Genomic DNA, 16,034 nt, shown 5'->3' on the forward strand with positions numbered 1-16,034 from the left:
TTTTCCAAATCCCCATAGTTCTGAACCACTCCATGTTAGCTGAGAGTGGGTCTGATCCAAATGGAAAGATTCCCATTGACTTCAATGGCAGTTGGATAAGACCCACCATTTGCATTTCATTCTGAATATTTCTCACACTTTTAATAATGATGGCCACCTTATGTAATGGTTGTTAGACTAAATTAACTGATACCAGTAAAAAGAAAAGGAGTACTTATGGCACCTTAGAGACTAACCAATTTATTTGAGCATGAGCTTTCCTGAGCTACAGCTCACTTCATCGGATGCATACCGTGGAAACTGCAGAAGACATTATATACACAGAGACCATGAAACAATACCTCCTCCCACCCCACTCTCCTGCTGGTAATAGCTTATCTAAAGTGATCATCAAGTTGGGCCATTTCCAGCACAAATCCAGGTTTTCTCACCCCCCGCACCCCGCTCCAAAAACCACACACACAAACTCACTCTCCTGCTGGTAATAGCCCATCCAAAGTGACCACTCTCTTTAAAATGTGTATGATAATCAAGGTGGGCCATTTCCAGCATAAATCCAAGTTTAACCAGAACGTCGGGGGGGGAGGGGGAGGGGAGAAAAAAACAAGGGGAAATAGGCTACCTTGCATAATGACTTAGCCACTCCCAGTCTCTATTTAAGCCTAAATTAATAGTATCCAATTTGCAAATGAATTCCAATTCAGCAATTTCTCGCTGGAGTCTGGATTTGAAGTTTTTTTGTTGTAAGATAGCAACCTTCATGTCTGTGATTGCGTGACCAGAGAGATTGAAGTGTTCTCCGACTGGTTTATGAATGTTATAATTCTTGACATCTGATTTGTGTCCATTTATTCTTTTACGTAGAGATTGTCCAGTTTGACCAATGTACATGGCAGAGGGGCATTGCTGGCACCCATGATGGCATATATCATGGAAGATTGGGCCAAAAGGAATCTGATGAGGTTCAATAAGGATAAGTGCAGGGTCCTGCACTTAGGACGGAAGAACCCAATGCACAGCTACAGACTAGGGACCGAATGGCTAGGCAGCAGTTCTGCGGAAAAGGACCTAGGGGTGACAGTGGACGAGAAGCTGGATATGAGTCAGCAGTGTGCCCTTGTTGCCAAGAAGGCCAATGGCATTTTGGGATGTATAAGTAGGGGCATAGCGAGCAGATCGAGGGACGTGATCGTTCCCCTCTATTCGACATTGGTGAGGCCTCATCTGGAGTACTGTGTCCAGTTTTGGGCCCCACACTTCAAGAAGGATGTGGATAAATTGGAGAGAGTCCAGCGAAGGGCAACAAAAATGATTAGGGGACTGGAACACATGAGTTATGAGGAGAGGCTGAGGGAGCTGGGATTGTTTAGCCTGCAGAAGAGAAGAATGAGGGGGGATTTGATAGCTGCTTTCAACTACCTGAAAGGGGGTTCCAAAGAGGATGGCTCTAGACTGTTCTCAATGGTAGCAGATGACAGAACGAGGAGTAATGGTCTCAAGTTGCAGTGGGGGAGGTTTAGATTGGATATTAGGAAAAACTTTTTCACTGGGAGGGTGGTGAAACACTGGAATGCGTTACCTAGGGAGGTGGTAGAATCTCCTTCCTTAGAGGTTTTTAAGGTCAGGCTTGACAAAGCCCTGGCTGGGATGATTTAACTGGGAATTGGTCCTGCTTTGAGCAGGGGGTTGGACTAGATGACCTTCTGGGGTCCCTTCCAACCCTGATATTCTATGATTCTATGATTCTATGATTCTATATCACATTGGTGGATGTGCAGGTGAATGAGCCTCTGATAGTGTGGCTGATGTTATTAGGCCCTGTGATGGTGTCCCCTGAATAGATATGTGGGCACAGTTGGCAACGGGCTTTGTTGCAAGGATAGGTTCCTGGGTTAGTGGTTCTGTTGTGTGGTATGTGGTTGTTGATGAGTATTTGCTTCAGGTTGCGGGGCTGTCTGTAGGCAAGGACTGGCCCATCTCCCAAGATTTGTGAGAGTGTTGGGTCATCCTTCAGGATAGGTTGTAGATCCTTAATAATGCGTTGGAGGGATTTTAGTTGGGGGCTGAAACTGCTGAATTGGAATTCATTTGCAAATTGGATACTATTAATTTAGGCTTAAATAGAGACTGGGAGTGGCTAAGTCATTATGCAAGGTAGCCTATTTCCCCTTGTTTTTTTCTATCCCCCCCGACGTTCTGGTTAAACTTGGATTTATGCTGGAAATGGCCCACCTTGATTATCATACACATTTTAAAGAGAGTGGTCACTTTGGATGGGCTATTACCAGCAGGAGAGTGAGTTTGTGTGTGTGGTTTTTGGAGGGGGTGGGGGGGTGAGAACCTGGATTTGTGCTGGAAATGGCCCAACTTGATGATCACTTTAGATAAGCTATTACCAGCAGGAGAGTGGGGTGGGAGGAGGTATTGTTTCATGGTCTCTGTGTATATAATGTCTTCTGCAGTTTCCACGGTATGCATCCGATGAAGTGAGCTGTAGCTCACGAAAGCTCATGCTCAAATAAATTGGTTAGTCTCTAAGGTGCCACAAGTACTCCTTTTCTTTTTGCGAACACAGACTAACATGGCTGTTACTCTGAAACCTGATACCAGTACAGAATTTTAAAGGCATTATGTAAGTACGGAGTATTTATTTATTCATTCACTGTTTAATTATGACAGCAGTACTAGAATGGGAACATCTTGTGAAACAATTACAAGTTTCCATATGAACTAATATGTTCCATAAGGCAGTACCTAGATATTATAGTATGGTGTCTATATACAGTGAAATGGATATTACAAATGCCACAGCTGGATAGATGGTAAATAGATGCCTTCTATGCCTTGAGAGTGTTTTCTTCTTGAGATGCCAAAAGATCTCTTAAATAGCACTTAAACCATAAAAGGCAATCTAACATTACCTATTAATTTATAGTCTTTTATATTATGTTTCCAGAATGGCATTGTAAGGATGTATTACTTTCCATTTTGTTTGATATCACACTTCCTTTCCTTCTTGTTTCCTAAGCAACACATCTTCCCGTGCTTGTATTGCTAAGCTCTGAAGATAATATTTTCATATCTAATGCTGGTTGGCTGTCAGAAACATGGTTATTCTGCAAAATTGTATACGGAGTCAGAAGTATATTTGCCTTTCGCTTTATTTTATAGGTGAATATGTTGTTATGACAGTTTACTTCCACCTCAGAAGGAAAATGGGTTATTTTATGATTCAGACATATATCCCGTGCATTATGACCGTGATCCTCTCACAAGTGTCATTTTGGATAAATAAGGAATCTGTTCCAGCTAGAACCGTATTTGGTAATTATAATCTCTTCTTTCTTTTTTCCATTTAATTATGTTTCCTCCTCTAATAATTTTTACTAGAATAATCCTCATTAGCGGACAGAATATGCATACTTTCTCAAAACCAGTGCTGCTAACATGAGAAAATAAATTAAGTTCAAAGGCAGATGGGCCTTTGTTTACTATCTGCCTAATTATAAATATTAGGAATATGTAACTTGGCTCACTGGACTGTGGAGGGAAACTTGGAATATTTAACTTGGAGGGGAATGTGGTTGATTGTAGCAGGGTTAAATTTATTGGGACCCATCCCTTTGCCCATTGAAGCAAATGGGAAAACTCCCATATCCAAATCAGGCCCTCAGCCTGCAGAAGGGACAGTTTTACCCTCAGGTGTATGTTCATGGCTCTTCTTAGAGTAACTCCAACTAAAGTGTCATTGAACTAATTTTTTTGGAATTACGTATATGTGTGCACAGATCTCAGGCACAAGTCTCACTGACATCAGTGGGAGTTTTGTCCAAGTAAGGAGTTTAGGTTTAGGTCCTGTATTGCAGTGAAACTGTCTCTTTTTTCTCCTGCTGCCTCCATGAAAGTGAACCGAAAAAGCAATTAGGCAAACGATCAGAAAATATTAAAGTGACACTCATTAAAATACAATTTGAAAAGAGACGCTACAACGAACACTGAAAATGAACAAACAAATGTGTGGAAGACAAAATGTACAAAACCAAACTGGTTCCTAACAAAGGAATGGAAAAAACAAGCATAGTTAAAGCAATCTTGTAAAGTGACTCTATAATGTATTGTATTTTGAAGCGAGATTAATCAGCTGGAGAGCATTTAGCCAAAAGATGTATTATATATAGATTTAAAAGAATAAGAATACTTCTAAGTGACAGCTCAACCAACACACAAGCAAAGACTGGAAGACTGTCCAGCATCACAAAAAGATCTGGTTAATAGTCAGTAATGGAAAAAAAATAAATCTAATGAGAACCTTAACACCCCACTCAAGCATTACGTTAGAGGGGAAGGTATACAAGTGGTGAGTCAATTCCCATGTACATTGGCAGTAACATGCAAGGCAATGGGGATGTCCAGATGGAATAGTCTGGGGGCCTGGCTGGACATTGTTGGTGACATAGCATCCCCTCCCCCAGTACAGAAACCAGCAACTATGTTGTTTTGATAGAAGTGTCCCTTAGGTACTTATCTAGGGCAGATATGGTATTGTAAAGTGGTAGCCAAGTATGCTAATGCAAGATTTTTGTACCCATGTCAAAACGATCTTTTGCACAAGTGAAAAGGCCACAGAAATGTACCTAAGTTGTCAAGACAAGTCTGAAAGAAAAAATTGCCAGTAAAATGGGATTTTTCTTATTTTATAAGACAGAAACAAATCTTAGTCCTATAAAAGGTTTCTTTGACACGTTATTAAGGCTCATTACTTAAAGAATGTTGGCCTCATATTTTGTATTGATAAATGCATAGGTTATTTATTGACACAAGTTTTAAACATTCATTATAATAGAAACCAGGTATACTCTTGAACACCATGGTGCTAACAAAACACTAATAGCCAATGGACTCCCTCTCAGTGGTCGGTAATATGACATTATATATGTGTGTCTATCCTTTGTCAATATATTTGCCATATTCAACATATCTATCTAAGCCATCTGTAGTGTCAGACTCATCTGGATCCACACTGGCAACTTTGAATAGTCCTCACCACAAGTACACAAGTAAGCCTGTGTGCACTCCATGCTCTGTCTTGAGCAACTATACTTGAGCTTACACTTTTTGGTTTTTTACACCCCATATAATGAGTTCCAGGAGTGCTTTGGTGTCTATGTCATTAGTGTTGGAGAAATGTGTCCACCCTTGTCATGTTGCTAGTCATTTCCAATTGGGGAAGGGATGTCAGGCTGAGCCTCCATGTCATGGTTTCAGATAAGGGTCTGGTAATTTGCATGCTTGGTATGTTGCAGAAGACTACTGTAAGTTAGAGGAGGGCCTTGTCCGGGCCTGATTGCAACAGAAAAGCTTATATCGTACACTATTTACATCCACTGAGTTAGCTGTTGGGTCATAGAGAAGGATTAGTAAAAGTTCTACTGATTTCAGTTGTGCAGGAAGTATATCCACTGTAGTGCCAAAATTAGCAAGGCCTCTAAATTTTTTTTTTTCTTTTCCTGACAAGCTTCCATGGTTTTAGTCTGCCAACTTCTGCCAGACTTCTGGTTGAATTACACTCAGTCAGCATATGTACTGCTGGCAACATTCTGCATAGTTGTTGGCCAAATTGAGCTGCTATCGTGTGGGTTGGTATAAACCTGGATTTATCTTTCATACCGGTATGAAACCGAAGGTCTTGAGCTGTTTGTTTATGAATAAAATGTACACGGAGAACTGCAACGTCAGTGTCTGGAGACCACACCACTACATAAGGGTATTCTTGTGAAACATGTGCAACATGATGTTGAGGCTGAGTATCTGCTTCTTCATACAATGAGAATAGATATTCTTGATCTACAGCTCCATCTGAAGTGACGATGCAAGCAATGAGGCCATCCTTGAATCTACCTGCAATAACCATTTTCTGAGCTGGGATGAGTAAAGTTTCTGCCATATCACACCATGAGTCTGACAAAAATATTACCATTTGTGCCTTATTCTTGGGATTTCCAGTGAATTTACTCCACTGCTGTAGGTTGGGTGTTTTGGAATCATGGATTTTGACTTCATTGCTTTGTGAAGATTGCTTTTGTGCACCCTTAAAAGCTTTACTTGAATCTTTGACGACATATCATCTTTTATCAACATATACTCTTTTGCAGCTTTCATAACTCTGTAGAGGCTGGTGTACTATTCTGAAGTTCAGTTCAGCAAGTTTTGCAAAGCTAGTTGCACCTCCTTGTGTGACCATTTGTGTAACAGCTATATTATCCAAGCTGTGGGCATGTTGGGTACATTGACTCTTTCTTTTCCTAATTCAGGCAATTGCTTATTCTTTGTGGTTTTTGTTCAGGGTACCATCAGAATGTGCTAGAGCATATGGAACTGTGGTAAACGTGTGAAAACTTCCTTCAGATTAATCTCTCTTATTTGTTCAGCTACTACAGGATGGCTAACAACTCCCTGTCTGCAATCACTAACTTCAGATTTGATCTTTTTCTTAGTGATGCAAATGTCTTGATTGTTGAGTTTGTGCACTGATTCAAAGAATCCAGTGATATTTGAATTTAATCTATCTTCTACAAACTATTCCATTGCTTTGATTCCTGTATCATTCTCAGTAACAAGCTGGGTGGCAACCTCTGCGCAATGCAGTTGCAATGTTGGTGAGTCTATTAAGTCAGCATTCAAATCAAATAGTTTTGTCATGGAGTTGGTGATTGTGTGAACAACATTATCTACATCTCCTTCAACATGTTGCATGCCCTCCTCATGTTTTCCTTCTGAAACATCTGAGTCTGCCTTATCACACATTACTTTCATGGAAGTTGTGATTGCTGAGTGCTTATGAGTAGCGATGAACCATCTAGCCAAGGCTCCTGGTTTCAAAATAAACCCCCCTATACCCACTTTTACTTTACTCTCACAGTTTACTCTTTGTTCAAGTGCCATGTCTGTCCATACTTCGCTGAATTTATTGCTAGACTGAGCCACAGCATGATTTCCATGCACAGACTGCTCATGAACTTTGGGGCCATAATCTGGCAGAAACTTCATATCGCTGATGTTCTCAGATACCCAGAGGGCATAGTTGGTGTGGTCAAAGACAAAAAATAGTGGTAGCATCTCTACAACTGTCACAAGGTGCAAGTCCCAGTTGCTTTCATGTTCAGCTCTAATGAAACACGTTAAGATGTTAACCATTTTGATGTAATCGTCCCAGAATGCAAAGGTGGGGAAATTGATGTTCCAAAATTGCAGACTCTGTGCAATACATCCCGTGCATTCTTGAGGGCATGACTGAGCTGGGAAAGTGTTGCTGCCGTGCTTTGACATTCTTGGAGCTTGCTATCGCTCTAAGGTGCCACAAGTCCTCCTTTTCTTTTTGCAGATACAGACTAACACGGCTGCTACTCTGAAACCTGTCTACATCTCAGTCACTCTCATTGTCTTGTACCCACTTACAAAATGCTATCCACTGCAGTCTGGATAAAGCCTCCACTACAACGTTGTGGGCCCTCAATCCACGGTGGTATTATTTGCCTTTAAGTACGTTGATTGCTGTGTTGCTACCATACACCTGCGATTCTGTGAGGCTGTCTTCAAGGCCACTGTCTTCATACATCTTTCCAATTGCAGCAAGAAATGTCTCTGTGGAATCTACCCTTCTTAAGATTGTTTTCTGAAATTCCTTTGGGCGCCTCCACTGGCTTTCTCTTTGGCCTTACAATATATAGCCCCATCAAATATGGGGACACTGTAATCTTGTTCAAGAGTCCTGGACATCTTGCTGACATTCTTCATTACAGTGAAAACTGTACTCTGTTCAGTAGGTGGTGCTGGCAGCATTGGACAGTACCCAATAGATGTGATGGTTGGTGTGGCAGAAGAAATCATCACATTAAAAGCTGTCCATCCTGATATTTGCTGAGCATTCACCTTTTCAAATTTGCATCAGATAGTTTGGTTGGGCAGCATCTTAGAATTATCCATTGCAGATCAAAGTTGGTGGCTTGTTGGAAAGCCTCATTACCAGTATACCAGTTACTTTTTACTTTCCCCACAAGATTTGGTGTAGATCATTACCCATGAGGATTGCACTCCAGTATGTCTTGGAACATTGCAGGAGTTTCAAGTGATTGTCTTTGCGGTGCTGTTTTCTTTGTTTGAGCCTGAGCGGCTACTGTGCCAAAGCTGCCTTCCGGAATAGAGGGGGTCTGGTAGACTACCACATTGAGCTAAAATTAAAACACCCTTTGCCATGTTTATAGTTGTAAAACATGATGTTGAAATGAGCTAATTTTTTAAAGAAATTACATGGTGTAAGCAGATCATAAATTACGCATATAGACAAAACAACAAGCAGAACATATTTAAATAAAATTTACCATAATGAAATCAATATAGGATAAAATTAGTATGTAATTATACACATGTTAAGAGAGAGTCATTACTTTGACTGTTTCAAGAAATTTGTGAAGGAATTTTGACATGACTTAATAAAAATTGTCCATAATTCTCAGATTATAACTGCATAATACCACATCTTCCTTGCCCTAAAATCACACTTGAGGGTTAATCCCCAAATTAAAATGCATTAAACTCTTTGTGTGTGTGTGTGTGTGTGTGTGGTGGGGGGTTGCTCTGAATTTCAAATACAGGCAGCATTTTCCATGTGGGCCCCTAGACTAAAAATAATGTCATGAATCAGCAAGATAGCAGCTGCCATGACCATCTTAAACAAGATTTGGCTATTGAAAATCTACAACATAAAGACCAAACTATGAATCATCAACTGAAATATTATGATTTGAAAGCTAGAGATCCACCAGAGATACAGACAGATGTCCAAATGCTTCAGGAAAATACTAAGTATGAAACTGAATTAATTGTTAACAAATGCTGAGATTCCTCAGAGTTCTGCAACTCCTTATTTCCAAAGTAATCCAGAAAAGAAGATGAAAATATCTGGGACGTGTTAAGAATCTAGAACATCTGCCATGGCAGGCGTGCAATTGGGCAGCTGGAGGAATGTGTGACAGGGGTCAATTGAAAGAATCCCTCTGTCAACCATTATTTCGAGAGGGAAAATGTGTAGACTTAACAACAGAGAGGACATGAAAAGAGCAGCCCAGGATAGGCAGGGATGGTGGAGCCTTGTCTCATTGATGATGTGGGAAGGATTTAGATTCACAATATTACAGTCGAAGGCCACATTTTATCACTTAAAATAAAGCAGCACCTATTTGGTTTAGCACAGCAGTGTAAACATTCTCTAAATATACACTCTCCATTTTAGCTGCAAATAAAGGAACAAATGATGGCAGCCAGTCCAAAAAGCGAACAGAATGTTAGGAACCATTTAGAAAGGCATAGGCAGAAAATATCATCATGCCACTATATAAATCCATGATATGCCCACACCTAGAATATTGCATGCAGTTCTGGTCGCTTCATCTCAAAAAAGGTATCTTAGAATTGGAACAAGTACGGAGAAAGACAACAAAATGATTAGGGGTGTGGAACAGCTTCCATAGGAGGAGAGATTAAAGAAGACTGGAACTGTTCATCTTAGAAAAGAGATGACTAAGGGAGGGGGATATGATAGAGGTGTATAAAAACATGAATGTTGTGGAGAAAGTTAATATGGAAGTGTTGTTTACCCCTATACATAACACAAGCACCAGAGGTCACCCACTGAAATGAATAGGCAGAGGTTTAAAACATAAGGAAGTACTTCTTACATGATGCACAGTGAATCTGTGGAACCTGTTGCCAGGGAATGTTTTGACAGGCAAAAGTATAACTGGGTTCAAAAAAATAATTAGATAATTGGCCTCAGTGAGTTCTGATCCTGCATTAATGCTAGTTAATATGGGAAGGCAAAGTTCAGTTTTTAGGGGCCAGTTCTATAGATCTATAGAGTTGAGTTCTGCAAGCCACAGAAACCCCTGGGAATTATGCTGCCTCGTACGGCTCACATCCTATCCTAGCCAAACCTATTGTAATGCTGATAAGTAACAGAAACATGCACAGTAGTAAGTCAGATTTGTGATTTATTGTATAAATTTGGTGCCAAAATCTTACAATAAACTATGTACAAAAGATCTGATTTTTACATATCAGGAATAGGATTCTATAGACTAGGTGGAGTTTTGGAGAGGTGCTGCTGGGTGGATACGGGAGATCAGTGTTCCTTAGGAAAGGGGGAGAAATAATCTGCATAGTTTTAGGGGTTTTATCTTTTTGCTTACTATGCTGATTCTTTTTTTAAAAAATGCTTATGTGCATCTGCTTGGAAATGCATAAGTGTGTTTAGGGCTCATGTCTGTTAGCATTTTAATAGAACGTAATTTGCTACTCTGGAAAGTTAGCCTATGACACACACAAACATAAAGAGCAGTTAAGGGCTGGGATATTTTTGAAATATCTTAAAAGCTTATAAAATATAGAAAATTGCATCTGATACTTTGAAAACATTCTGGGGAAGAACTTCTGCCCCATCGACACCATTTTATTTTATTTATTTTATTATGTTTTTCCCTTCTCAACATTTCTAGGTTCTCCCAATTGTTGATTGGTTCAGAATTTACCCATAGTGCCACTGACGTCCATGGGTAATTTAATAGCTACTAGCTTCTCAATCTCTTTTCCCAAATAGGAGAGGTTTGATTCTGGGAAATAATTAACAAATCACTCCAGCATTAAGTGGTGCCTCCTTGAGGAGGACTCTGATCACTTCATGTTTAAGAAAGGTCAGGACCTTCCTCTGCTAACCAACACATTAATAATGTCATCAGTAAAGACATATCAGCTAAACTACTGAGTCTTGGAAAACAGAGTCATCTTCTTTAGAAACAACTATTTCAATAGGGATTTCTTTACTAGCTAAATTACTTTAATTAGCCTGAGAAAATCCCATCACCCACATCAGTATGTCCACCATCACCTTTTTGAGTAAGACTCCTGCAAGCTCACAATGAACTGTATTTACCTTGTTGGGTTTGACCTTTAGGTTTCACCTATTCTGCCCTCAATTTCCTCTTAGAAGTTCCATGTTGAGCAAAGTCATCAATGTAGATGATAAGAGTTGCACACAAATCAAGACGCCTCAGCCCATAAAGGATCTCATTCTGCAGTCCTTACTCAGGCAAGTCTCCCATTGGCTTCAACTGGAGTTTTGCCAGAATAAAAACTGGAAGATTAGGTCCAATCACTGTTCCCATTCGCCCACAGAGAGCAAGACATGGTGCTCTCTTTTCATGAGGGATTGAGAGATCTTGCTCTTCACATATTTTCCTAGCATGGGAGTATTAGTCTCAACTTGGGACCTGAATTGAGATCCTCTTATGGCATTAGAGTTACGTTATCCCTGAACTGCAAGGTCAAGCGCAGTATAAATTGTTTTCTCACAAATTATTGTTGCCTATTTTGCTTTAAAGCTATAAGGATCATTAGTGCTATTTTAAAAAAAATTGAATATTGAGTTCCTTTCTCCTCATTATTCATTGGCAAGATGATTTAAGTGGCATGTTCAGTTAAATGAGGATTATCTTGAGATCTGCAATTTAATTGTATTTTTTGATGTTAGGTTTTGCAATTACAAATGGAAAACTACTAGATGGTTTTGATTTTTCTTTTTTTATTGCCATTCTGATCTGATAAAATAAAATATGGATAGAGCAATTAATTTTGCTTTGTTTCTTTGCTTTGAAGGAATAACGACAGTTTTGACAATGACAACGTTGAGCATCAGTGCAAGGCATTCGTTGCCAAAAGTATCCTATGCCACTGCCATGGACTGGTTCATAGCTGTCTGCTTTGCCTTTGTGTTCTCTGCTCTTATTGAATTTGCTGCTGTCAACTATTTTACTAATGTTCAGCTGGAAAAGGCCAAAAGGAAGACAGTGAAATCACTCCTTGAATTTCCAATCTTGCCGGTGCAGCGAGAACAGTGCACAGAAGAGGCACTCATGGTATTTTATTTATCTGTTGTTTGTTATACTGTTTTCAGGACTATATACACTTGTTTGAGTCCAGTGCATGAAAAATATCTGACAATATATTTATAGGGTCCCGTAAGAGAACATTGTAAGGGATAAATCCTGGTCCTATTGAGGGCTTTTTTCCACTGTCATAAATGGGACCAGGACTTGGTTCTCTTAGGATCTTTCCATATTGTCCATTTTGATTAACGAGTTATACCTTCCAGATAGAGGGTCTAATCTTGATGAAATAGAGTGAAGATGAAAGTAGAATATTTAACAACACATGTAGCTTATATTTATCCATCTGAGAAGAGCGGGCCAGACTGCATTCTCCTCATGGGAGGGAGCTAAGCTAGAAGGTTCTCCTTGTGGGGTTTCCTCCCAAGTCATTCCATTGTGTTGTTTTCACTCCATCTCCCTGTTGCCTAGGCTGTGTGTCCAGTCCACAAAATATACAGATCCCAGGGCACCAGAGGAGACTGGGATCATCTACATGGAGGCTTGATGCCTTTCTATTGTTTCTGAGTGTTTTAACCTTCCCTTTACCCTCTTGTCTTCATTGGAGCCACATTATCTGGGCCACCCCTGGCTGTGGTTGGCACCAGCACCCTGAGAGTCCGAGACTATTACTTTTCCATGGAAATCTCTGCAAGACTAATGGAGGTGACAATGTACCTGATCCTCAACCTAGATCCCAGCCTGCTCACTCCTTTCTACTGTCACCCCTGCACAGTGTCCCAAGCCATCAGGATGCCCTCTGAAGGCTCCCAGACAATAGGGGTAACCACAGAGGCAACTGTATCCATATCCGTATAAGAGGCAGGCAGGCCAGTCTCTGCATGGAGTTCTGGGATTCATACTTAGTTAAGATTTCAAAGAAGGAAAGAAAATGTGTATCATCCTCCAAGAGTCGGGATCCAATGTGGTGGTGGTGGTCTGGCTGCAAGCAGTAATTTTAAAATCAGTTAGACAGGTTAAAAAAAAATAGCATTCGGCAATAAGAAAGTTCCCCTCTACGCTAAACATGGAATTCAGCCAAATGTAAGTCTGCGGCTTTGCTGTCGCCATTTATATTTTTTTTTAATTCTTCCTTGCATTGCTGAGTGATTGGACGGTGTCCGGAAAAATCAGTTGGTTGTGTCCATCAATAATTATATCTTTCTTCTTGCAGACTGTTTTTTAATAGTCTTTTTTCCCGCCTCTCCTGAATTTATTAATGAAGCAGTTAAAGTTTTGGTTTGAGCCTGTTGGGAAGGACTTCTCTGGGATTCTGTAACCCTTTTATATCTTCATTTATTTATTTTAATTTATCAAAGAAGCTAATGACATAGGGCCAGATTCTGATCCCTTTGCTCACAGTGAGTAATACATTTAAATCAGTGGAATAAGGTACTACTCAGAATAAGCAAGGGTGGCACAATCTATCCAACAATCAGTATTCCTTTATGTGCAGATCTCACAGCACTGAACCTTCATTTTCTATGAAATCAGTAAGTGTTCAAGACTCTTATCACGTGGGATTTGTCAGATCCAGCTATTTCAGTCATGGATTTGTTTTCAAGGAGCTGATTATAATGTCTTTTTGCACAGGCACCCCACCTACCTACTGTCAAGCCTTTTCCGTGGATTGCTTTTTAGCTATCGTAGTGTCCTAAATGAGATCTAGGTAGTTTGTGTGATTCCTTAGTACTTATCTTGATATCCAGGCCCGCTAATTAAAAGTCTGACCCCAACTCCCGTTGAAGTCGATGGAAGCTTGGGTTGTATCAGACCCTAAGAGTATGCCTGTACTGCAAAAACGCCAGTGGCAGCAAGTTTCAGAGCCCACATCAGTTTCAAAGCCTGAGCTGGAATGTCGACGTGACTATTTCTAGCCTCATAATGTGAGCTGGAGGCAGCTGACCTGGGGTCTGAGACTTGCTGCAGCAGGTGGTTGTTTTTTTTTTGTTTGTTTTTTTGGCCATGTAGATGTACCCTTTGGGTCCAGAGGCTAGATCTTCAGCTCCACTCAGCTTCAAGCCAACTTTGTGATGCCCCAGACCCTTGGGAAGTGGCAAGGAAGATTTAGATATTAGGAAAATCTTTCTAACAATAAGGATACTTAAATACTGGAATAGGCTTCCAAGGGAGGTTGTGGAATCCCTATCATTGGAAGTTTTTAAGAACAGGTTAGACAAGACACCTGTCAGGAATCGTCTAGCTATACTTGGTCCTGCCTCTGTGTGGGTGGATGGACTAGATGACCTCTTGAGGACCCTACCTTCCCTACATTTCTATGATTCTAGGATTGACCTCTTCCCTCCACCTTCACTCTCTATTGCTTTCCTCCCCTGCTGTCCACCCACTTCCACTTTCCTTCCCACCTCTTTGCTCTCTCACTACCCTCCTTCATAGCTATTCCACAGTAGCATCCCCTGTGGATACTCTGAACATGGAATAAGCATGTCCACATGTAGAATTATTGCAGAGTACCTACTGAACTTTTAATTCATACCCTAACTTAGTTCACAATAACTCTTCTATGTAGGCAAGCCCTGAGTTTTGAGTTCAGAAGGATTGCCCAGTGTTTAGTATTAATATACCATAAAAATAACTTTTAAATGTAATTTGTCTTTTACTATTACTATTATTTTGTCTCATCCTAATTAGGTGTTTCATTTTGATTTCTTATGTCAATCCTGTTTGGTTTCTCCTATGTTGACATTTGTGTTAAAATAGTGGAATTAGCAATAAACTTGGGCAAAACTTGTGAAATTCATGAGACCTTTTTTTAAACTTGTCTTACACAACTTAGCCCTCCTGAAATTTAGATTGTTGGCAGAATTTCGACAGACTGGCCGTTGTCCACGGGAAAATGTGAACATTCAAAAAGACAGTTAGCCAAAACTTCGCACTTGTAAATTTTGAAAAAGCTGTCCAAAAATCTTAAAAGCCCTAAACCCTCTCCCTGGTGCACAGCCACAGTATCTATATTGTGTGATAGGAATCTCCTACTCCCCTTCCTGACTGAGACTGGACTGCCCCTGCTATCATCCACCTTGGGCGCTGTAGAGATGACTATGCTGGTTTTTCACCATTGAGATTCCCCAGACTTAGGGTAGCTTTAGATCCCCCTCAAAACAACAACAAAAAGACAGTAACTGATCTTATGAAAAAAAATGCTATATATGAAAAGTAGAACTAAGTTCTGCCCTTCTCTGGGCTGTTGTTCCTGAATGAGTATTCCTTATCTATATGAACGATCCCAATAATTGAAGTGGAGTATAAATATGGATTTGCAGCACTGGCCTCTGTATGAGGAAGGAGGGAATTGGACTATGAAGGTAGGTCCCTTGTGATGGAAGGGGATTGTACAGCCCAATAAACATAAGAATTAAGCAAATTAATAATAGGATTTGATAAAATAAAGATTTTATTATTAGAAATAGTTTTTCAAGTATGTATGTCATCCATTAGATCTGTTTCCATGAGACCAACAATAATTTTAAAATGTGATTTTCATGTAAAGTCAATGTATATATTACTCAGACCAATATACTGTGGTTTTTTTAAGAGAGATCTAGATTTTTAATCAAAAGCCCATTCTCCAAATGTCTGATAGGTTTTCTTTGGAAAGCTGTTTCATTGGAAAGAGATGCATTCTGGTCTATTTGGAGGTGTCCATTTACATTATGCATAACTCATGCAAATCTATATCAAAGGTAGCATAGCTTTGACTACAACATACTTTGACAAAGATATTGGCTGTATGATGTGACTAGTTGTTCTTTTGTATAATTACATTTACTTCACTACGTTTACATCATGGATGAGACTGACCTAATATATTTTAAATTAAATTACCTTTTGTCTAAAAAAACCAGTAAGCTTTTTCAGAGCATAGTTAGACAATCCGATGCATTTTAACTTAGACCAATATATTCCAATACTTTCATTACTCAACCAGTCTAACACACCTTTCTGACATCAATGGATTTATTACTGTACTTGGGCCTCAATTCTGCAATTGACTCTGCAGAGGTGGACCCCTGCTCTTGTGAAACAAGCTACAGGATT

At 39.9% G+C, this 16,034-nt stretch overlaps 1 protein-coding gene across 5 annotated transcripts in view; it reads left to right on the top strand.

Moving 5' to 3' along the window:
• The window catches only part of GABRA4 (gamma-aminobutyric acid type A receptor subunit alpha4), a 73,723-nt gene that overhangs the window by 23,080 nt on the left and 34,609 nt on the right, over window positions 1-16,034 (top strand). For 4 of the 5 annotated variants that reach the window (XM_073342133.2, XM_073342129.1, XM_073342132.1 and 1 more), the window contains 2 exons: window positions 3,172-3,324; window positions 11,707-11,966. In XM_073342133.2, the coding sequence (XP_073198234.1) occupies window positions 3,172-3,324; window positions 11,707-11,966 (413 nt within the window). The remainder of the gene's footprint in view (window positions 1-3,171; window positions 3,325-11,706; window positions 11,967-16,034) is intronic. The other variant, XM_073342130.1, reaches the window with a different exon arrangement.

Source organism: Lepidochelys kempii, chromosome 4 (assembly GCF_965140285.1).
Source record: "Lepidochelys kempii isolate rLepKem1 chromosome 4, rLepKem1.hap1, whole genome shotgun sequence".
Lineage (NCBI taxonomy): Eukaryota > Metazoa > Chordata > Testudines > Cheloniidae > Lepidochelys > Lepidochelys kempii.